At 35.9% G+C, this 24,193-nt stretch overlaps 1 protein-coding gene across 8 annotated transcripts in view; it reads left to right on the forward strand.

Annotated features, from left to right (window-relative positions):
• Positions 1–24,193, forward strand: part of PTPN4 (protein tyrosine phosphatase non-receptor type 4) — a 220,522-nt gene that overhangs the window by 120,715 nt on the left and 75,614 nt on the right. For all 8 annotated transcript variants that reach the window (XM_047722598.1, XM_047722596.1, XM_047722597.1 and 5 more), the window contains one exon: positions 11,040–11,128. In XM_047722598.1, coding sequence (XP_047578554.1) covers positions 11,040–11,128 — 89 coding nt within the window. The remainder of the gene's footprint in view (positions 1–11,039; positions 11,129–24,193) is intronic.

Below are 24,193 nucleotides of genomic sequence, written 5' to 3' on the forward strand. Positions count from 1 at the left end.
TCTTTTGATCCTTTAGTCCTTTTGACGTGACCTTTGTAGTCAGCGTCCATGCTGTCTAGTATTTTAAGATGTTTCAGGCTCATCTTATCTATTTACTGCCATAGACCAGGAATTAGCTATTTCTTTAGGAAGTCCTTGTTTGTTTTAATGCAAAATGATATTTTAAAATCTCAATCTGACTGATAAGAATGTTCATTCCTACTAGTTTGTCATTATTTCTGTGCTGTTTAAGTGTACAGAGTTGGAATCTTTGTTTCTACAAACCTATATTGAGATAAACAGAATATTTTAATTCTTAGAGGACCCAAGGGATTCCAGAATTAGAATATTCCACAATTAATTATGTTTTCATCACACATTACACTTAAAACTATAATTTTAATATCACCATATCATTTATTACCGAAATGGTTAAAAATTTCCAACTTTTTGTGGTTGCTTTAAATTTACATTGTCAAGTCATATAGCCACTGCATATTGTGATCTCTCCCTTTTAATCATTATTTAACCTAAGTTCCATAGGTAACTGTATATATAAAGCTCATTACAAGTATTTATAATCAGGGATTATATGAAACATTTCCTCTAGTATTGTGCCTAAGTAAGTATAAGGATATTACCATCAGTAATCAATTGAGAAACACTTACTTGAGAACCAGGCTCTGTGAGGAATGTGAAATTATATAATGGTTCATTGATGCTCAGAATATGACCACAGACTGGCGATGATCTATGAACTATTTATTATTGGTCCATGATAAGTACAGAAATTGAGAAACCTTTGTAGCATTCTGACACCAACTGTATGATCACTAAAGTTTTTAGAAGTATTAATACCTGAAAGATTAGAAATTTAAACAAAACAAACAAACCTAACTGTCCCTTTCCCACAGGTAGTTTACTGTAGGCAGTCCTTTATATATATACTATCCCAGCCATTGTCACATAGCTGACTGTATTTATGTGTTTCAGATGAGTGGTTTTAGAGACGGATAAATATCCAGGTGAGAAACTTGTAGATGTGGGCTAATGAAATTTTCACAGAGAAGATGGTCTCCATCTGGTTTAGTTTGATGTGTCAGACATGAAGAAGTCATGGGAACTGCATTAATGAAATATGTAGTTATGTGTACACAGGACATCCTGGAACTGGCCTGTTAGGAAAAGACAGTTTTTAACTAGTTGGAAGGGGGAGATAAAATGGATGAGATGGTTGTTTAAAGACCTTCAGTGCCAAGCTAAATAGCTAAGACTTCCTACCGATGATAGCAATCATTCTTTTTTTTTTTTTTTTTTTTTAAAGATTTTATTTATTTGGGGGCGCCTGGGTGGCTCAGTGGGTTAAAGCCTCTGCCTTCGGCTCAGGTCATGATCCCAGGATCCTGGGATCGAGCCCCACATCGGGCTCTCTGCTCAGCGGGGAACCCACTTCCTCCTCTCTCTCTCTGCCTGCCTCGCTGCCTACCTGTGATCTCTGTCTGTCAAATAAATAAATAAAATCTTTAAAAAAAAAAAAGATTTTATTTGTCAGAGAGCAGGGAGAGTGGCCGGCGGAGGGAGAAGGAGGCTCCCCACCCAGCAAGGAGCCTGATATGAGATTCAGCCCCCGCCCCCCGGGGTCACGACCTGAGCCAAAGGCAGATGCTCAACTGACTAAGCCACCCAGGCATCCAGGAGATCCATTCATTTAACTTATGAGTACAGTTGACCCTTGCACAACGCGGAGTTTCCAAGTGTCAGCCCCTTACTTCTTCCACCAGTACAGCCAGAAATCTTCATATAACTTCTGATTTCCCCAGAACTTTCTTTTTTTTTTGAAAGATTTTATTTATTTTATTTGACAGATTGAGAGCACAAGTAGGCAGAGTGGCAGGCAGAGGGAGAGGGAGAAGAGGCTCTCTGCTGACAGGGAGCGCGATACGGGGCTCAATCCCAGGACCCTGGCATCATACCTGAGTTGAAGGCAGCTGCTCAACTGACTGAGCCACCCAGCAGCCCCCAAAAACTTAATTATTAATAGCCAACTGCCGACCCAAAGCCTTAATGATAACATAGTCGATTAACACACATTTTCAATGTTATATGTATGTATTATATACTATGTTCTTAAAATAAACTAGAGGAAAGAAAATGTTACTAAAAAAATCATCATGAAGAAAACATACATTTACAGGACTGTATTGATAAGTGTACTCTGTTTATAAGATGAATGATGTGTCAATACCTACATCAACTTAAAGATATGAAACACTGTAGACGTTAAATGTATTACTAACACTAGACATCAAAAATGAAAAGTTAATGTGAAAAAGAAATTCATAAGGTGTAATGATTCAGACATTAATAATGAAGAAGTAGCAGTATGGATGCTATATGGTAGTGTAGCCTATATACTATGAATGAATCCTTTTAAAATGTTTATGGCATACCGTATTACAGTTATAGTCCTAATACAATATGGGAAACATTGTTAATTTAAAAAAATCTCCTTACCTGTGATGACAGGCTGAAATGCAGTCTCTCCAATTATGAGAGAAAGAGGCATACTACACAATAATGTAATTTTTTGAAAGCAAAGTTATAAAACATTGAGAAAACTGAGGCACCTGGGTGGCTCAGTTGGTTAAGTGACTGACACTTGACTTTTGGCCTAGGTCATGATCTCAGGGTCCTGGGATCAAGCCCCGCATTCAGCAATGTGTTCAGCAAGGAGTCTGCTTATGATTCCCTCACCTCTCTCTGCCCATCCCCCACACATGTGCTCTCTGTCTCTTCTGATAATTCTTTAAAAAAAATTTAAGAAACCTAACACCTCATTAACTTTATACTAAATACTACTGAGTTTATTCTTATATAAGGATAGGTTGTCCACTTCCATACGAGTCTTGAGCTTGATGTTCTACAGGCAGATACTTAGACATAGTCGATGATGATGACACAGAAATATCTCAGATAGTTCTTGCCATACAGTTAGATTTCTGCACAAAGATACCCACACACAGATACAACAGATAAGTTTACTAACTGAATGGCATGATGATGATTTACTATTCATTAATTGGAAGTTAATTGTCATAAGGTCTTTATCCTTGTCATCTTCGTGCTGAGGAGGAAGATGAGGGGTTGGTCTTACTATCTCAGAGATAGCAGAGGTATACGAAGTGGAGGAGGTGGAAGGGACAGGCAGGAGAGGCAGGCACACTTGGTGTAACTTAATGGAAATGCATTGTAATTTCTGACTTACTCTTTTACTTTTTCATTTCTCTAAAGAAATTGAGGGTACTAATTCTCCTTTCATGGTTTTCATTTTATTGCTCATATCACAGAAGGGCCCATGTTGTAAAAGAACTCAAAAACAATCTTAAATAATCAGAACTCTTCTACCAGGTTGTCAAATGTCAGTTCATTTGCTGCACTGCTTCTTCTTCCTCATCATCTGGCACTGGTTTGGAAGCACTCAACCTCTACTCAAGTCATCTACTGGTAATCTTGTGATATGTTGTCTGTTAGCTCTTGAATTTCTTCATAGGTCCATAGCATGAAACCTTTCACCTTCCATCATTTTGCCATATCTGCAATCTCTCTCATGATTTTTTTGACTGGCTCTGTTGTAAATTCTATAAAGTCATGCACAGGTGGTATCTGGACAGTTTTCTCCAGGAATTTTTTTTATTTCGGGCTTGATGGCTTTCACAACCTTTTTTTATAACAATGGCACCCTCAATAGTGTGCGCTTTCCAAAGTTGTATGATGTTCTACCAGGATTCTTTCTTGTAGCATGGACAATGCTTTCCATAGAGACCATGTGTAATGAGCCTTACAGGTCCTTATGACCCCCTGACCTAGAGGCTGAATTAGAGATGTTGTGTTTAGGGGCAAGTAGAATACTTTGATATCCTGGGAATTGTCCGATATCAAAAGAACTTCAAAAGGCAGTCTCTTACAGGCAAATTACTTTCTTAATTGAGGGACAAAGCATTGATGGAACCAATCTAGAAAATGAGTTCTCATTGTCCAGGCCTTCTTGTACAGCCAAAAAACTGGCAGATGGTATTCATCTTTTCCCTTCAAAGTTGGAAGGTTAGCAGCTTTATAGATATAGGCAGTCCTAATCAAAAACCTAACTGCATCTGTACAAAACAGAGTTAGTCTGTCTTTTTCTGCTTTAAATCTATAGGCTTGCTTCTTTGCCTTACTAATAAATGCCACAGCTGCAGACCTCAGTGTATGGTACATATCAAGCAATTCAGCCTGTTCTTTGTAGTGTCATGATTTTCTTTGCTTCTTGGGAACACTTCCAGCATCACTAAGTAGCACTTTGTATGGGACCCATGATGTTATTGGAGGTTTACAGTACTCCACTAAACACATTGAAAAATAAGCAACAACTATGAGAGATCACTTTTACTGCTATATGCAATTTTTTGAAGAGACGGAGATGATTAGTGTCACACAGTGTTTTAAGCAGGTACTGGCAACACTTGTCCTCACCGCAACAGCAACAGGAGGCTATGAAATTATTATGGTAATACAGTGTGTACTATAGTAAATACAGTTATGATTACATACTGTATCTTTACATTTGTTTACATTTCTCTCAACTGTAATGGTGCCATGTAAATGTGCAGAAGTTTTGATAAATTTTTCCAATAGATTCGTGTGTTTTATGATAAATGATAAAGTAGCCTAGTATCTACATATATTTTATGCAGTCATGACATACCTTTAAAAAAATTTTTTTTGGTATTTCTAGACTATGGTTTGTCTGCAGGTTTTTTGAAATTGTTGAAAATCTCCAAAAAATTTTCAAATATATTTATTTTAAAAAGTCTGCATATAAGTAGACCCACAGAGTTCAAACCTCTATTGTTCATGGGTAAAGTATACATGGCACTTTTGTACACCTAAGAATACAATAGTGGAAAAAACAAACACCCTAAACTTTGCTACTTAGGTTCTAGTGAAGAAGAGTAAAAAAAAAAAAAAAAAAACAGATTAAACAAGGCAATTTATAGCGTAATATTAGATTATAGCAAGTGATAAAAAGAAAAGCAAAGATATTTTAAAATAAGGTGATCATTGTGCATTTTCCAGTCCAATGGAATGAATAATATTTGTGTCTATTAAGGACATAAGACTTGTTTTGTTTGATCTTGCCCACTTCTGGCATCACCTTGGGAACTGCCACTTCAAATCTAGATAGCTATAATTTAAGATTTTGAGTTATTAATTTTTAATTATAATGTATAATTTTATAGTATATAAATTATAATTGTAATTTGATGATAATAAATTAATTTAAGAATTAGATATCTGAACGTTTGTTTCCTTTTTTAAAAATTTTTCTTTTTTTTCTTTTCTCTCTTTTTTTCTTAATTTTTTTTTTTTTTTTTTTTTTTTTTATCAGAGAGAGAGAGGGAGAGAGAGCGAGCACAGGCAGACAGAATGGCAGGCAGAGGCAGAGGGAGAAGCAGGCTCCCTGCAGAGCAAGGAGCCCGATGTGGGACTCGATCCCAGGACGCTGGGATCGTGACCTGAGCCAAAGGCAGCCAGGCGTCCCTTTCTTAATTTCTTTTGCACCACACCCAATGCTCCATGCAATACGTGCCTCCTTAATACCCATCACCAGGCTCACCCAACCCCCTACCCGTCTCCCCTCCAAAACCCTCAGTTTGCTTCTCACAGTCCACAGTCTCTCATAGTTTGTCTCCCCCTCCAGTTTCCCCCAGTTCACTTCTTTCCATCTCCCACTGTCCTCTGTGTTATTCCTTATGCTCCACAAGTAAGTGAAGCCATATGATAATTGACTCTCTCTGCTTGACTTATTTCACTCAGCATAATCTCCTCCAGTCCCGTCCATGTTGCTACAAAAGTTGGGTATTCATCCTTTCTGATGGAGGCATAATAATCCATAGTATATATGGACCACATTTTCTTTATCCATTCGTCTGTTGAAGGTCATCTTGGTTCTTTCCACAGTTTGGTGACTGTGGCCATTGCTGCTACGAACATTGGCATACAGATGGCCCTTTTCACTACATCTGTATCTTTGGGGTAAATACCTGGTAGTACAATTGCAGGGTCATAGGGTAGCTCTATTTTTAAGGAATAGAATATTTCTTAAGGAATCTCCACACTGTTTTCCAAAGTGGCTGCACCAACCTGCATTCCCACCAACAGTGTAAGATTGAGATTATTCCCTGCATATTCTCTGACCACAGTGCTTTGAAACTGGAACTCAACCACAGTAAAAAGTATGGAAGGAATTCAAACACTTGGAAGCTAAAGACCACCCTGCTTAAGAATGTTTGGGTCAACCAGGAAATCAAGAACTTAAAACGATTCATGGAAACCAATGAGAATGAAGACATATCAGTACAAAACCTATGGGATATGGCAAATGCGGTCCTAATGGGGAAATACATAGCCATACAAGCCTCCCTCAAAGAAAATTGAAAAATCCAGAATATACCAACTCTCTTTATACCTTAAAGAACTGGATAATCAACAACAAATTAAGCCAACCCTACACAAGAAGGGAAATAATCAAGATTAGAGCAGAGATCAATGAGATAGAAAGTAGAGATACAGTAGAACACATTGATGAAACTAGAAGCTGATTTTTTGAAAGAATCAGTAAGATTGATAAACTACTGGCCAAACTAATCCAAAAGAAAAGAGAAAGGACCCAAAATAATAAAATTATGAATGAAAAGGGAGAGATCATGACTAACACCAAGGAAATAGAAACAGTGATCAGAAATTATTATCAACAGTTATATGCCAATAAGTTAAGCAACCTAGACGAAATGGATACATTCCTGGAAACCTGGAAACTTCTAAAACTGAATCAGGAAGAAATTGACAACCTGAATAGACCAATATCTAGTAACTACATTGAAGAAGTGATCATAAACCTCCCAAAAAACAAAAGCCCAGGATGTGATGGATTCCCTGGAGAATTCTATCAAACATTCAAAGAAGAAATAATACCTATTCTCCTGAAGCTGTTTCAAAAAATAGAAACAGAAGCAAAACTTCTAGACTCTTTTTTTTTTTTAAAGATTTTATTTAGTTATTTGACAGACAGAGATCACAAGTAGGCAGAGAGGCAGGCAGAGAGAGAGAGGAAGGGAAGCAGGCTCTCTGCTGAGCAGAGAGCCCGATGTGGGGCTCGATCCCAGGACTCTGAGACCGTGACCTGAGCCGAAGGCAGAGGTTTAACCCACTGAGCCACCCAGGCGCCCCAAAACTTCTAGACTCTTTATGAAGCCATCATTACTCTGATCCCCAAACCAGGCAAAGACCCCACCACAAAGGAGAATTTCAGACCAATATCCCTGATGAATATGGATGCCAAGATTCTCAACAAGATCCTAGCTAATAGGATCCAGCAGTACATTAAAAAGATTATCCACCGTGACCAGGTGGGATTTATCCATGGGTTGCAGGGGTGGTTTAGCATTTGCAAATCAATCAGTGTGATAGAACAAATCAGTAGGAGAAGAGAGAAGAGCCCCATGGTCCTCTGAATTGATGCAGAAAAAACATTTGACAAGTTACCGCATCCGTTTGGTCTCCTGGGTGGCTCAGTGGGTTAAGCCTCTGCCTTTGGCTCAGGTCATGATCTCAAGGTCCTGGGATCGAGACCCACATCGGGCTCTCTGCTCAGCAGGGAGTCGGGTTCCCCCTTTCTCTCTGCCTGCCTCTCTGCCTACTTGTGATCCCTCTTTCTCTCCGTCAAATAAATAAATCTTAAAAAGATACAGCATCCGTTCCTGATTAAAACCTTTCGAAGTATAGGGATAGAGGGAACATTCCTCAACTTCATAAAATCGGTCTATGAAAGACACACAGCGAATATCATCCTCAATAGGGAAACCTGACAGCCTTCCCTTTGAGATCAGGAACACAAGGATGTCTTCTCTCGCCACTGTTGTTCAACATAGTACTAGAAGTGCTAGCAACAGCAATCAGACAACAAAAAGAAGTAAAAGATATTCAAATTGACAAAGAGGAAGTTAAACTCTCTCTCTTCGCAGATGACATGATTCTTTATATGGAAAACCCAAAAGACTCCACCCCCAAACTACTAGAACTCATACAGCAACACAGTAATGTGGCAGGATACACAATCAATGTACAGAAATCAGTTGCTTTCTTATACACTATCAATGAAAATATAGAAAAAGAAATTAGAGAATCAATTCCATTTACTATAGCACAAAGAACCACAAGATACCTGGGAATAAACCTAACCAAAAAGGTAGAGGATCTGTACTCGAGGAACTACTGACCACTTATGAAAGAAATTGAAGAAGACACAAAAAGATGGAAGAACGTTCCATGCTCATGGATCGGAAGAATAAACATTGTTAACATGTCTATACTGCCTAGAGCAATCTATACTTTCAATGCCATCCTGATCAAAATTCCACTGGTATTTTTCAAAGAGCTGGAACAAACAGTCCTAAAATTTGTATGAAGGAGAGGAGACCCCAAATTGCTAAGGAAATGTTGAAAAAGAAAAACAAAACTGGGGACATCACATTGCCTGATTTCAAGCTTTACTACAAAGCTGTGATCACCAAAACAGCATGGTACTGGCACAAAAACAGACACATAGACAAGTGTAACAGATTGTAGAGCCCACGTGTGGACCCTCAACTCTATAGTCAAATAATCATTGACAGAGCAGGAAAAAATTACAGTGGAAAACAGTCTCTTCAATAAATGGTGCTGGGAAAATTGGACAGCTATGTATAGAAGAATGAAACTCAACCATTCTCTTACACCATACACAAAGATAAACTCAAAATGGATAAAGGACCTCAACGTGAGGCAGGAATCCATCAGAATCCTAGAGGAGAGCATACGCAGTAGCCTCTTTGACATTGGCCACAGCAACTTCTTTCCAGACATGTCCCCAAAGGCAAAGGAAACAAAAGCGAAAATGAGCTTTTGGGACTTCATCAAAATCAAAACTTTCTGCACAGTATACCTGGGAATAAGTTCAGAGTTTGGTAAAGTGTAAAGTAAAGGAAACAGTCAACAAAACGAAGAGGCCACCCACGGAATGGGAGAAGATATTTGCAAATGACAATATAGACAAAGGGCTGATATCCAGGATCTATAAAGAACTCCTCAAAGTCAGCACACATAAAACAGATAATCATGTCAAAAAATGGGCAGAAGACATGAACAAACACTTCTCCAAAGAAGACATACAAATGGCTAACAGACATATGAAAAAATGTTCATCATCACTAGCCATCAGGGAGATTCAAATCAAAACTACATTGAGATACCACCTTACACCAGTTAGAATGGCCAAAATGAACAGGACAGTAAACAACAAAGGTTGGAGAGAAAGGGGAACCCTCTAACATTTTTCTACCGGGATAGCAGCTTGATTGGTTTATCTGTTTCTTGAGTTTTGCATATCTCTTTAATGGTATTGGTTCTTCTCAGGTGCTTAGTGATCCTTGGTTGCATACTTCCTTTTGTATTTGTGATTCCTAGTTCACTTGCTTGGGATGTTGTCTAGGTTGTCTTTGCTGTGGCCTGCCTTAGGTGATTGTGGAAGAGGGGAGGAATTTTTGCCAGAATGAACATACCTATAGTTTGCCTATCTCACTTTGGAGTTCTTTATTAATTTTGAGGATCGCTCTCATTTCTGTCCCCAGTTTCTACATTCACTGTTCTAGGCTGCACCTACTTTTGTGTTCCGTAGCTCAATCCAGACAGGGCAGGATTATAGGGTTGGTAGGAGCTAATTACCTTAGCTGCTCTCTGCCTGATCATCCTAACAGTAATTTGAGGGCTCCCTTTATTTTGTTTATTTGTTGTCTGTGAAATTGTATCTGTTGACTATATTTTCTGCCTCCAAATAGAACTTTCTCTTCTGTGTATACTTTAGGCTGTGGTCTTCTATAATTTTTTCTTTCCTTAAATCTGATTTTATCCTCTTTGTCTTTACAAATTCCTCAAAATGTCTCGTCCATTGATTATATACCTTCAAGTGTTATAGGTTTTTGTCATGTATCTTCTCCCATGTCTTATGAGATTGGAGCAGAAGAAGCAATAGGAGTATATATTAACCCTGCCATTTTGGCCCAAACTTCTAATTGGTGTTCCTTAAAAAATTATTTAAGTAGAAATTATTGAAACTACATTTTAGAGGATTTTTTTCCCGAGGGGCACAATTATAAAAATCTTAATTATAATGTCATCAAGTAGTTCTCTCTTCTAAGCATATGAATAGGTAGGGGGTAAAAGCATTATTGCTGTATTAGCTTACCTGTAGAATCTTTTAGCCAGTAGCAAAACTATTTCAAAGTTGGTTAGCATCTGAGAAGAGAATTTAATTTTACTCATTTTTTTTAGTAGTGCAGGTTAGCTATTCATGTTGGATCAGTTATCATGAAAACTCTCTTTCCTCAAAGCATAGTTCAAATTTTCTTTTCTGGAATCTGTTTCAAACTCTCCAATAGTTGTTCCCTATTATATATACTGCCATGATGTTTTTGTTGTATTATATTAGTTATATGCCTTATCATTATATTGAGAATCTTGTTTTATTACAGGTTACACTCTACCAAACTCTGAACTTCTCCATGTTTTTTTCACTTTTGCAGTCCTGGCACTATATTTACATAGTAAATACAGTCAGAATAGTTTTGGAAATGGAAAAATGTGTATTAGCCCTTCATTCTACAACATGAAAAGGCTTTTGATTCCTTATCTCAAAACTCAGTTGCAGTTTTAAGATACGGAAAACCTCAAGATCATTTTTACTTTGGATTAATAAATTTTAATAATGCAACATTTAAGTTTGATGTGAAATAGGTTCTTTGTTTTTATGAGGTAACAATTACCTTATGGGTTTATAAATATTGTGCAATTATGTGCTGACTTTGAAAATGTTATATTGTGTTAGAAAAACTTACCCTATTTTTAAAATATATATATATATATATATATATATATTTAACAAGAAAAGCCCAGTATTTTAGATTTGTCATTTTCTTTTTTTGAAGGATCAAAGTAACAATGAAATTATGATTGGAGTGATGTCAGGAGGAATTCTGATTTATAAGAACAGGGTACGAATGAATATCTTTCTATGGTAAGAACTTCCATCAATACTTATGCTTTTACCATTTTATTACCAAGTATAATAATCCATATTAAAGAAGGTGATTGTTGGGATGCCTAGCTGGCTCAATCAGAGGAGTGTGGAGCTCTTGATCTTGGTCAAAGTCTTGAGTTCAAATCCCACATGGGGTATAGAGATTACTTAAATAAAACTTTAAAAAGGAGAAGAAAGAAAGTGGTTGTTAAACTATATTAACGTTGTCATGCAACTTACCCCACTTCAGATGTACTAGAGAATACCAAAATAATTTAATTATTTATTTTAAAGTATGCATAATCCAGACAGTGCAGTATTCGTAGAGAATACTATTTCATGAATTTTTCTCTTAGAAAGTCTCTGAATTTGTGCTATAGTATAATAGCTAATACTATCATGTTTACTCTGTCTTACACCATGTTGGTTGCTTTAAATCAGTATTCCATCTAAGTGCTTTCAGTGGGGTGCTAGTTTATTAATTGGAACATGGGCATTGTTGCTGCATCTATGATCCACAATCGCAGTGTTTTAAATTGGTGCTAGGAAAATATGGTGGCTCCTGGGGTTTAAAACTCATCTCTCTTCAGTTTTACTGCTATACTATCGTTAGCATGTTGACCTCATTGTCCAGGATGACTCATCTACTGTTACTTTTGTATCCCAGAGTGAGGAAAAAGGAAAAGTAGCATCTGCCACTTTCCTTTAGGGGATAAATTGAAAATCATAAAAATCACATCAGTTGTATGTCATATGAGTAGCTCTGGTTTTTTAAAATAAATGGAATGATTTTCTTTAGCAGGACAAATACAAAAGAAGTACATTATTATTAATGTGTTTCTCTAAGATACTTCCTTTTAAAAGATTTGGTCCTGATTTTTCACTATCAGATTTTTATCTAATAGATTTTTGTGATTAGTCACTTTAATAACACTTTATTAGAAATATGATAAGTGACAGAAGCAATTATTGTAGAAAATAGTCGCAGCTTTGTTTAAAAAGTAAAGATAGATTTCCTGGGCAGGTCACAAAAACATATGAGCCGTAAAATACAAAAAGTAAAATGGCCATCAGACAGTTAAATACTTTTGCTCTTCAAAAGCTACTTTAAAGACGATGGAAAAACAAGACAGTCTTTTGTAAAATACGTGTTTGATAAAGGACCTATTAAGAATATATAAAGAGCTTTCATAGCTCAGTAATAAGAAGACAGTCTGATTAAAAAGGATAGGCAAAATATTTGAATACACATTTCCACCAAAGGACATATACAGATGGCAAATGAGCACATGAAAAGATGTTCCAGTCATCAGTGAAATGCAAATTAAACCACAGTGAACTACTGCTCACCCACAGAATAGCCCCAGTTAAAAAAGATTGACAATACCATATGATGGCAAGAAGCAGAGCACCTGAAATCTCCTACATTCCTGGTGGGAGTGCAAACTAGAATACCAGCTTTGACTGGCAGTTTCTTTAAAGTTAAACCTAGATTTACCATGTAATCTAGCTTTTCTATACCTGGATGCTTACCCAGGTGAAATGAAAACCTAAATGGAAGAGATTTTTACAGTGATGTTCATAGCTACATTATTTATAGCAACACAAAACAAACCTACAAATACTAGTTGGTGAAAGGATAAGCAAACTATGTTGTATTTCCACAGTGGAATTCTGTTAAGCAATAAAAAGAACTGTTAATACATCAAGCTATACAGATGACCTTGCTCTCAAAACTTTATGCTAGGTGTAAGAAGCCAGACACAAAAGACCACATACTCTGTTTCTGTATCTATGAAATTCTGGAAAACCCAAATTACAGAGACAGTAGGCCAGTGGTTGCTAGGAACTGAAAATGGGAGGAGACAATTGACTGCAGAGGGACACCAGGGGAACATTTTGAGGTGATCAAATAGTATATGATGATTTTGGTGTTTGGTAGTTACATAACAATACATTTGTCAAAACTCTTTGAATTGTTCATTAAATTTGGTATATTTCATTGTCTATGTAAATAACACCTCTGTAAAGCCCATAAAAGAAAACTAAGTATCACTTAATGTTTCATCTCACATCTTTTAAATGCTTAACTATGTAATTCAAACCCTGGTGTGTTCAGAGGATATAAAACAATTCAAGACATAGTCCCTGCCTATTAGTGGATATATAAGAATTAATTATAAAATTAATAACGATAAGGGGCCCCTGGTTGGCTCAGTCCATTAAGCCTCAGCCTTCGGCTTAGGTCATGATCCCAGGGTCCTGGGATCAAGTCCTCCATCAGGCTCCCTGCTCACTGGGGAGACTGCTTCTCCCTCTCTCTCTGCCTGCTGCTCTGCCTGATTGTGTGCACTCTCTCTCTCTCTCTCTCTCTCTCTCTCTCTCTGGCAAATAACGAAATAAAATCTTTTAAAAAATTAATAATGATAGGAAAAAATGTAATTAAAATCTTCAGAGAAGATAATTATCATCAGTTTTTACAACAGTAAAATGATAAATGCACATCTTTGACTTTAATATATTTCTGATTTTACTAAAGACAATTTTAAAAAATAAGTTACATTATATTTTACATTTTTTTTTAAAGATTTTTATTTATTTATTTGACAGAGAGAAATCACAAGTAGGCAGAGAGGCAGGCAGAGAGAGAGAGGAGGAAGCAGGCTCCCTGCTGAGCAGAAAGCCCGATGCGGGGCTTGAACCCAGGACCTGGGATCATGACCTGAGCCAAAGGCAGTGGCTTAACCCACTGAGCCACCCAGGCGCCCCTATATTTTACATTTTATATAAATGTCAAAATCTGAAAAAAATTCTTTTCAGATCATGTGAATTTAAATGACAGTGATCTGAAATTTTCTTTATTTTCAAAACCCTATATTTTGTGTGTGTGTGTGTGTGTGTGTGTGTGTGTGTGTGTGTGTGTGTGTATATATATATATATTCCTTTTTTATTGTTACAAGGATTCTAAAAGAGTTTTTGACATACTGTTTTGGAAATACAAGGATTCAATCTCTGTAGGGGGGGTAGCTTTTTAATGGCTCCGTGATATTTGAGATTGTTTTTAAAGGGTGAATGGAAATTTCCTCAGTGAAAAAGAAAGTGTGGAAGAGGTATGTGTGGATTTAGGGAATTAAAGTAGAGGTAACAAACATTTGCAGAGACCCATTGGTTAGAAAGGGTATGGTAAATTGAAGAAATGATGAGCTATTTGGTTTCTCCTTTAGTTGTCTTTCCTGAAGATAGAAGCAAAGGAATCAATTTAGGAAGATGTTGTGTAGAAGAGAAATTAGATTCAGATTGTGAAGGATCCCACATATTCTGTAAGGATTTGGCATATTACTTTCTTGGTAAATATGCGTAGAACTAGTTTAATGTTGAGAAATGAAACTCACACTTCCATGTCTTTATCATACAAGTTAGGTTTTTTAAAAAAAGGATGTGAATGTTTAAGATATTGATTGTAAAGCATATTTTGTTTATTTTAAATTATATTTCCAAGAATTAAACTGAATAGATGAGATTTAAAGTTGGTAAAGCCACTATATTTGCATCATCATGGAACATAAGGGTTTCTTCTGATCCTGACTACTCGTGGTAGTACATACTACCACACTGCTAGGAATACTTAAAGGGTAATTGAATAATTCCCAGAGACTGAGCAAAGACTGGCTTGAGAGAAGAAAACTCCTGAAGGCCCAGCCTTACAAAGGTCCCCACACTTTCATTAATTTCACTACCACCTGGCACCTCACTGGGTTCCCAAATTGAATACTGTTGAAAAATCCACTCATTTTCTGGAGGGGAAGGTGGGGTGAGCAGGGAATTAACCATTTTGAAATATGCTCAGAGCTTTCTGTTCTCCTTAACAAAGGTCTGCCCTCAAGGAAATCTCTTTTACCCGTACTTAACCAGCATGGATTTTTACCAGAGAATAACCAAGTGGGTTATATCCAGCCTACTTTATACCTCTTGTGTCACCCAAGGAGAGGGTGAGCTGAAAAGCACTGAAGGTTATAACCAAGTAGCGCAGACCACTCAACCACTGAGTCCTAATCATAAGTTGAAGAACAGTTTTTCCCCAACCCCTCACCTTATTGCCACATTAGCGTGGCTCCTGTATATAACAGGAGAATTCAACTTAAATAACTACAAGGCTCAGATTATTAAAGAGAGAGTCTCTAGAGAAAACTGAAGACAAGAGGGGAGACAAAAACATGGAAACTAAAGGAAATAGTATCCTCAAACACCTACTGCACAAACTGTTCCTTTGAAGACACCATAATTTAATTGGTTTAGTTTCTAAAGGATTCATGTCCTGAGGCATTGTGGAAAACAGTAGAACAATGTGTTGGTAATTGGGGGTGTATTACAGCTGGGTATGTTTCTTGAAAGAATGGGACGACTGGTACCACTGTCCTGTCATGCCTAAAGTTGTGCATTCCTGAAGAGCAGCAGCAGAAGTTTAACACTGGGGACTGGGGGTGTAGATGGATTTCAGGAAAAAATAATGCAGCTAGCAATAACAAGCTAGGGGCACGGTTGCAAATATCTTTTCGAATTAGTGTTTCTGTTTTCTTTGGGTAAATATCTAGTAGTGGAATTATTGGATCATATGGTATCTCTATTTTTTTAATTCTCTGAGGAACCTACATACTGTTTTCCACAAACTGGCAGCACCAATTTGCATTCCCACCAACAGTGCCCAAGGTTTCACTTTTTTCCATATTCTCACCAACATTTAATTCTTGTATTTCTGGTTTTAGGCTTTTGACAGGTATAAAGGGATGTTGTGGTTTTGATTTGCATTTCCCTGAGGATTATTGATATTGAGTATCTTTCTGTGTGTCTGATGGCCATTTGTATGTCTTTGGAAAAATGTCTGTTCAGGTCCTCTGTCCATTTTTTAATAGATTTCTTTCTTTGTTATTGAGTTGTATGAGTTCTTTATAAATTTTGATCATTAACCCATTATGTAGTACATGGTTTGCAAATACCTTCTCCCATTCTCTAAGTTACCTTCTCCCATTCTGTAAGTTACCTTTTCACTTTGTTAATTTTGTTTGCAGTGCACAAGTTTTTATGTTTTTTTTCTTTTGTTGTTTGTGCTTTTGGTGTCAGGTCCAAAAAAATTATTGCCTAGACCAATGTTGAACTTCTTCCCTATTTTCTTCTAGCAGTTTTATGGAATTAGGTCTTATGCTTAAGTCTTTGATCTATTTCAAGTTAATTTTTATAAATGGTGTATGATAGGGGTCCAGTTTTATTTTTCTGCATGTGGTTATCTAGTTTTCCCAACACCATTTGTTAAAGAGACTATCCTTTCTTCATCAGGTGTTCTTGGCTCCCTTATAAATATTAGTTGACCATGTATGTTGGAGATTAATTCTAGGTTCACTCTCTCCATTGGTCTGTGTGTTTATTATGGTAGTACTATACTGTTTTAATTACTGTAGCATTATAGTATAGTTTGAAATTAGTGCTATGTGTCTCCATTTTTGTTCTTCTTTCTTACTATTGCTTTGGCTGCTCATGGTCTTTTGTGATTCCATACAAGTTTTAGGATTGATTTTTCTGTATCTGTGGAAAGTACCATTGGAATTTTGATAGTGATTGCCTTGACTCTTTAGATAGCTTTGAATAGCATGGACATTTTAACAACTTAAGCTCTCAGTCTATTAACATGGAATGGAACATCTTACCATTTGTTTGGTTCTTTGATTTCTTTCAACAAAGTCTTGTAGTTTTCCTTGAGTTGATCATTACCTTGGTTAAATTCATTTGTAGGTATTTATTTTTGATGCTGTTGTGAATGAGATAGTTCTTATTTATAGATTTTCATTGGTATTATATAGAAACACAAATGATTCTTATGTTTTGATTTTATATCCTGCAACTTCACTGAATTCATTGATTAGATTCAACTGTTAGTTGAGTCTTTGTGATTTTTAATACATACATCATCATATCATTTACAAATAACAATTTTACTTCTTCCTTTCCTAGTTAGATGCCTTTTAATTTCTTTGTCTTACCTAATTACTGTAGTGAGGACTTCTAGTACTATGTTGAAGAGGAACAGTGTGAGTTCTTTTCCTGATTTGGCAGGGAGAACGTTTGGGTTTTCTCTGTTGAGTGTAATGTTAGCTGTGGGTTTGTTGTATATGCCGTTTAGTATGTTGACCATTCAGCCTGTTGAGGTTTTTTAACATGAAAAGGTATACTTTGTCAACTACTTTTTCTACATCTATTGAGAAGATCATATTTTTATCTTTCATTTTGTTAAGGTAGCATGTCACATTTATTGATTTGCATGTGTTGAATTATCCTTGCACCCCAGGGACTAATTGTACTTGGTCATGGTGTATAATTTGTTTAATGAGTTCTTGAATTTGGTTTGGCAGAATTTTGTTGAGAATTTTTGCATCTGTGTTCAACCAGGGATATTGGTATGTAGTTTGTTGTAGTGTCTCCTTATCTGGCTTAGGTATCAGGTTGTTGCTGGCCTTGTAGAATGAGTTTGGGAGTCTTCCTTTTTATTTTTTTGGAAGAGTTTGAGAAAGCTTGGCATTAATTCTTCTTTAAATATTTGGTACAATTTCCTAGTGAAGAAATCTGGCCCTGGAGTTTTCTGTGTTGGGAGGTTTTTCATTACTAATTCAATTTTCTTTCTTAATATTGGTCTATTCAGACTTGACTTCTTGACTCAGTCTTGGTAGGTTGTATGATTCTAGGAAACTTTCCATTTCTTAGGTTATCTGATTTATTCACAGTAGTCTCATGATTCTATTATTTCTGTAGTATCAGTTGTAATTTTTCCTCTTGCATTTCTGATTTTATTTGAGTTTTTTTTTTTCTTAGTCTTGTTAAAGGTTTGTCAATTTTGTATATCTTATTAAAAAAAAAAACAAAGAGGGCGCCTGGGTGGCTCAGTGGGTTAAAGCCTCTGCCTTCGGCTCAGGTCATGGTCCCAGGGTCCTGGGATCGAGCCCCACATGGGGCTCTCTGCTCAGCAGGGAGCCTGCTTCATCCTCTCTCTCTCTGCCTGCCTCTCTGCCTACTTGTGATCTCTATCTGTCAAATAAATAAATAAAATCTTAAAAAAAAAAAAACAAAGAAACTCTTAGTTTTGATCTTTCTATTGTTTTTTTCCAATCTCCATTTCATTTATTTCTACTCTGATCTTTTTAAAATTTTCTTTCTTCTGCTAACTTTGAGCTTAACTTGTTCTTCTTTTTCTAGTTCCTTGAGGTGCAAAATTAGGTTCTTCATTAGTGATCTAATTTCTTAATAGAGGAAACCCTAGAATAACATGGATTTGAACTGCATAGTTCACTTGTATGTGGATTTTTTTGATAAATATAGATAAATACAGTGCTGTAAACAGTGTTTTCTCTTGGGATTCTCTTGACGGTTTTTTTCTCTAGCTTACTTTATTGTTAAAAATAGTATGTCTTCCATAGAACATACATACAAAATATTTGTTGATTGATTACATATTATTGGTAAGGCTTTTGGTAGATAGTAGGCTACTAGTAATTAACATGGATAGTGCCTCTAACCTCCACGTTGTTCAAGGGTTAATGGTATATGCATCTATTGCTGTAAAGGTCCCTCTCAGAACTGCTTTTACAGCATTCATTCCATATATTTTGTTATTTTATGTTTTGTTTGTTTCAAGATATTCTTGGGGGTTTACCTTTTTCATTTCTCCTTTGGCCCATTTGTAGTTCAGGAGTGTATTGTTTAGTTCGTACTTGTATGTAGTTTTTCCACCTTTCCTCATGTTGTTGATTGCTGTTTTCATACCATTGTGGTTGGAAAAAAAGATAGTTGGTTTGATTTCAGTCTTCTTAAATTAGCTAAGACTTGTTTTGTGTCCTACCATATGATCTATCCTTGAGAATGTTCTATATGTACTTGAGAAGATCATGTCTGTTCTGCTGCTGTTAGATTGAATGTTCTATAGATGTCTTTTTAAGATTTTATTTATTTGACAGACATATATATATATGTCTGATTTGACAGACATATATATATATGTCTGATTTGACAGACATATATATATATGTGAATGATGCCAAAACCAAGAGATAGATATATCTATCTATCTATCTATCTATCTCTTGGTTTCCCCTTGCATAGAGTATCTTTTTTCTATGCCTTCTTTTTGAGGTGATGTGCATCCTTAAAGCTGAAAAGAATCTCTTGTAGGAATCCTGTAGCTGAATTTTGTATTTTTATCTATCAAGTCACTCTGTCTTTTCATTGGTGAATTCAATTCTTTCCATTTAAAGTAACCATTAATAGGTAAGAACTTTATATAAAATGTCAATTTCATTTACTCCTTTCTAGTTTTCTTGTATTTCCATTGTTTCTTTTCCCTCAGTTTCTGCATACCTTTGTTTAAATTAATTACTTTCTTTTTCCCTTCTCTGTCTTTTGTATATCTGTTTCCTCTTTCTTTGGCTTTTGTACATCTACTGTAGGTTTTTGTTTTGTGATTACAGTGGAATTTATCTTAGAAATAAAGTAGTTCATTTTAGGCTGATAGCATCTTGTCTTCAAACACCCACAAAGCCTTCACCCTTTTAGTATTCCCTTTTATATTAGTATTGTCAAAATGGAGCTTATGTTGTGGATGTTCTAAGTCTGACTATATCTTTCACCTTTCCAAGTGTATGGTGTACTTTTTGTATATTTTATGTCACTGATTAGCATCTTTTCAGCTTCAAGAACTCCTTTCACCAGCTTTAGAGTTGATGAACTCCCTCATCTTTTGTTTGTCTATGAAAGCCTTTATTTATCCATCATATCTGAAAGATAACTTTGCCATATAAAGGATTCTTGTCTGGCTCTGGCAGTTTTTATCTTTCAACTCTTTTAATACATCTTTCTATTCTGTCCAGGCCTGTAAGATTTCTTCTGAGAAATCCACTGAAAGCATAATCGAGACTCCTTTATAGGTTACAGTCTTTTATTCCTGGCTGGCTTTAAGATTCTTTATTATTAATTTTTGACAGTTTCATTATAATATATCGAGTAGAGGGCCTGTTTGCATGAGATACTAGGGTGGTCTCTTAGTTCCATGGACTTGTGTGTCCACGTCTTTCCCTAGGTTTGGGATGTTCACTGTTACGTCTTTAAATAAACTCTCGGCCCTCTTCTCCCTCTTTTTTCCTTCTGGAACCCTGATTATTATAGTATTTTTCTTTTTTGCTATAACCCCCGAGCTCATACTTTCAGTGCTTCCTTTAAATCATTGTTCTATCTTCTGCTGAGAGCTTCTTGAATGATAAGTCATAAATATCCAAACTTTGCATTACCATGAAAATATTTACTTAGATGATTGGGCCAGGATCCCAAAGCAAGTTTTGCAAAGTAAGGTTTGAATCTCTTGGCCTCTTAGGTATGAAGGTTAAAACAAGATCTGAGTATTACTTACTCAAAGGTTAAAAAAGGGGCGCCTGGGTGGCTCAGTCTTTAAGCATCTGCCTTTGGCTCAAGTCACGATCCCAGGGTCCTGGGATTGAGCCCCACATCAGGCTCCCTACTCAGTGGGAAGCCTGCTTCTCCCTCTCCCACTCCCCCTGCATGTGTTCTCTTTCTCATTGTGTCTCTCTCTGTCAAATAAAATAAAATCTTAAAAAAATAAAATAAAAGGTTTAAAAAATGAGGCAAATTTATTTTCCTGGTATTGATTATACTAATGAAGCTTTGAGAACTCCCTTCTTCTAGGATTATGTGACTTGGATAGAAGGAGAAAGGCAACATAGAAAGGAAAAATAAAAAAATCATTACACTTTAAAAAAAATTAAAATATTTTTAGGGTTATTCCATAAGATCTTGAATCTTTAACATTTTTTCTTCTCAAATATTTCTTATAGTTTTGTTTGTTTATTTAATTTTTTTTAAAGATTTTGTTTTGGGAGAGGCAGTTTTAGATTCACAGTGAAATTCTGAAGAATGTACAGAGATTTCCATATATCTCCTAACCCCACGCATGCATAGCCTCCCCCTATTAACATTACTCATTATATTGGTGTATTTTTTACTAAGGATGAGCTTATATTGACACATCATAATCACCCAAAGTCCATAGTTTACATTGGGGTTCACTCTTGGTATTGTACATTCTATGGATTTAGATAAATATATAATTATGTATGTATATCTGTCATTATAATACATTATAGAATAATTTTTCTGCCTTAAGAATCCTCTGTGCCCTGGGTAATTATCTCCCCCACTGACCTCTGTCACCCATTGTTCTCTTTTTCCATAGTTTTGCTTTTTTCAAAATGTTATGTAGTTGAATTCATACACTTTGTAACCTTTTCAGATTGACTTCTTTTACTTAGTTATATGGAGTTAAGTTCCTTCCCCATCTTTTTGTGACTTGATACATCATTTCTTTGTAGAGCTGAATAATTTTCCATTATCTGGATGTACCACAGTTAATTCATGTATCTACCTACTGAAGGACATCTTGGTTGTTTTCAAGTTTTGGCAGTTATTAGTAAAACTGCTGTTCATACTCATGTGCAGTTTTTTTAATGTATATGTAAGTTCCTGTTTCCTTTGAGTAAATACCAAAGTGTACAATTGCTTCATGGTATGGTACAAGTATGTTTAGTTTTATAAGAAACTGACAAACTATGTCCCAAAACAGCTATACCATTTTTCATTCCATCAAAATGAATGAGAGCTCTTGTTGCTCCACATCCCTGCCAACATTTAATGTTGTTAGTGTTCTAGATTTTGGCCATTCTTTAGGTGCATGGTGGTATCTTACTGTTTTAATTTGCATTTCCCTGTTGACATGATGTGGAGTATCTTTTCCCATGCTTATTTGCTCTCTCTATCTTCTGTAGTGAAGTGTCTGTTAATGTTTTTGGCTAGTTTTTTATTGTTTTTTTTAATTTTTATTGAATTTTAAGAGTTCTTTGTGTATTTTGAATACTAGTGCTTTATCAGATGTGTCCTCTACAAATATTTTCTTCTAGTCTTTGTCTTGTCTTTTACTTTGCTTGATACTGTCTTTCACAGAGCAAAAATTACTGATTTTAATGAAATCCAGCTTATTATTTCTTACATGGATCATGTTTTTGGTGTTCTGTCTAAAAAGGCATCATCATATGTAGGTCATCTAAGTTTTTTCCTGTGTTACCTTCTAGGAGTTTTATATTTTTGATTTTGCATTTAGGTCTCTGATCCATTTTTAGTTATTTTTTATGAAGGATGTAAGGTCTTTGTTTAGATTCATATTTGCCCTCTTGAATGTTGTGTTATTCCAGCACCATTTGTTGAAGAGACTGTCTTTGCTCCATTGTATCGCCTTAGCACCTTTTTCAAAAATCACTTGAGGGCGCACTAGGTAGCTCAGTCAATGAAGCATCTGCCTTTGGCTCAGATCATAATCCTGGGGTCCTGGGATCAAGCCCCACATCAGGCTTCTTGCTCAGCAGGGAGTCTGCTTCTCCCTCCCCCTCTGGCCCTTCTCTCTCTGTCTCGCTCATTCTTTCAAATAAATAAATAAAATCTTAAAAAAAAAAAAAAGATCACTTGAATGTATTTATGGGGGGTTATTCCTGGGTTCTTTGTTCTGTTTCATTGATCTATTTTGTCTGTTCTTGTACCAGTACCATACTGTCTTAATTACTGTAACTTTAAAGTAAGTCTTGAGGTTGGATGGTATTAGTCTTCCAACTGACACCAGTATTATGTTGGCTATTGTGGGCCTTTTTCCTCTCCATATAAACTTTAAAATTAGTTTGTCAATATCCACTAAATAATGGTGGGATTTTTTTGCACTTGCATTGAATCTGAAAATGGAAAGAATTGACATCTTCACAGTACTCATTCTTCCTATCCATAAACATGGAGGGTCTTCTAATTTATTTAGTTCTTTGATTACATTCATTGGAGTTTATAATTTTCTTCATATAGTTCTAATATATATTTTTTATTTTTTTAGAAGATTTTATTGATTTATTTGAGAGGGAGTGAGAGAGGAAGAGAGCACAAGCAGCCGGGAGCAGTAGAAGGAGAGGGAGAAGCAGACTTCCCACTGTACAGGTCCCAACTCGGGACTTGATCTCAGGACCCTGAGATCACAACTTGAGCTGAAGACAGCTGCTTAACCAACTGAGCCACCCAGGCACCCCTAATACATATTTTTTAGAATTATGTTTAAGTATTTCATAAATCTATAATCATAAATTATAAATTTAGGGTGCTGATGTAAATGTTACTATGTTTTTAATTTCAGATTCTATATGTTCATTATTGACATATAGGAAAGAAGTTGACTTTTTTATTAATCTTGTGTCCTGCACCTTGCTAAAATTGCCTATTAGTTCCAGGATTTCTTCGTCAGTTCTCTTGGATCTTCTACATAAATGATCATGTCATCTGCGAACAAAGTTTTATGTCTTCCTTCCAGTCAGTATCTTTCATTCCCTTTTTGTGCCTTAATTGCATTAACACGGGATTCCCATATGATGTTGAAAGGGACTGGTGAACTGAAACATCCTTTCTTTACTTGATCTTACTAGGAAAACTTCTAGTTCGCACCATTAGGTATAATGTTAACTGTAGGTGTTTTTTGGAAAGTCTTTTATCAAATTGAGAAAGTTTCACTGTCTTCCTACTGCAGTGAGAGTTTTCATCATGAATCATTGTTAGATTTCATCAGATGCTTCTTCTGAATATATAACTATGTGATTTTTTTTTCTTTTTAAGTCTTTTAATGTGTCGGTTTATATTGATTTTTTAATGTTGAACCAGCCATGCATTCTTGGAATATGTCCCACTTGGTTTTGGTGTATAATTCTTTTTATACATATTTGTTGAATTTGATTGCTAATATTTTGAGGATTTTGAATCTTTGAATATGAGAGAGATTGTTCTCTAGTTTTCTTGTAATGTCTTTGTCTGGTTTTGGTATTAAGGTAATGCTAGCTTCATAGAATGACTTTAGTAGTATTCCTTCTGCTTCTATCCTCTGAAAGAGATTGTAGAGAATTGGTATAGTTTCTTAATTAAATGCTTGGTCGTTCACT

This window comes from Lutra lutra, chromosome 3 (genome assembly GCF_902655055.1).
Source record: "Lutra lutra chromosome 3, mLutLut1.2, whole genome shotgun sequence".
Taxonomy (NCBI): Eukaryota; Metazoa; Chordata; class Mammalia; order Carnivora; family Mustelidae; genus Lutra; species Lutra lutra.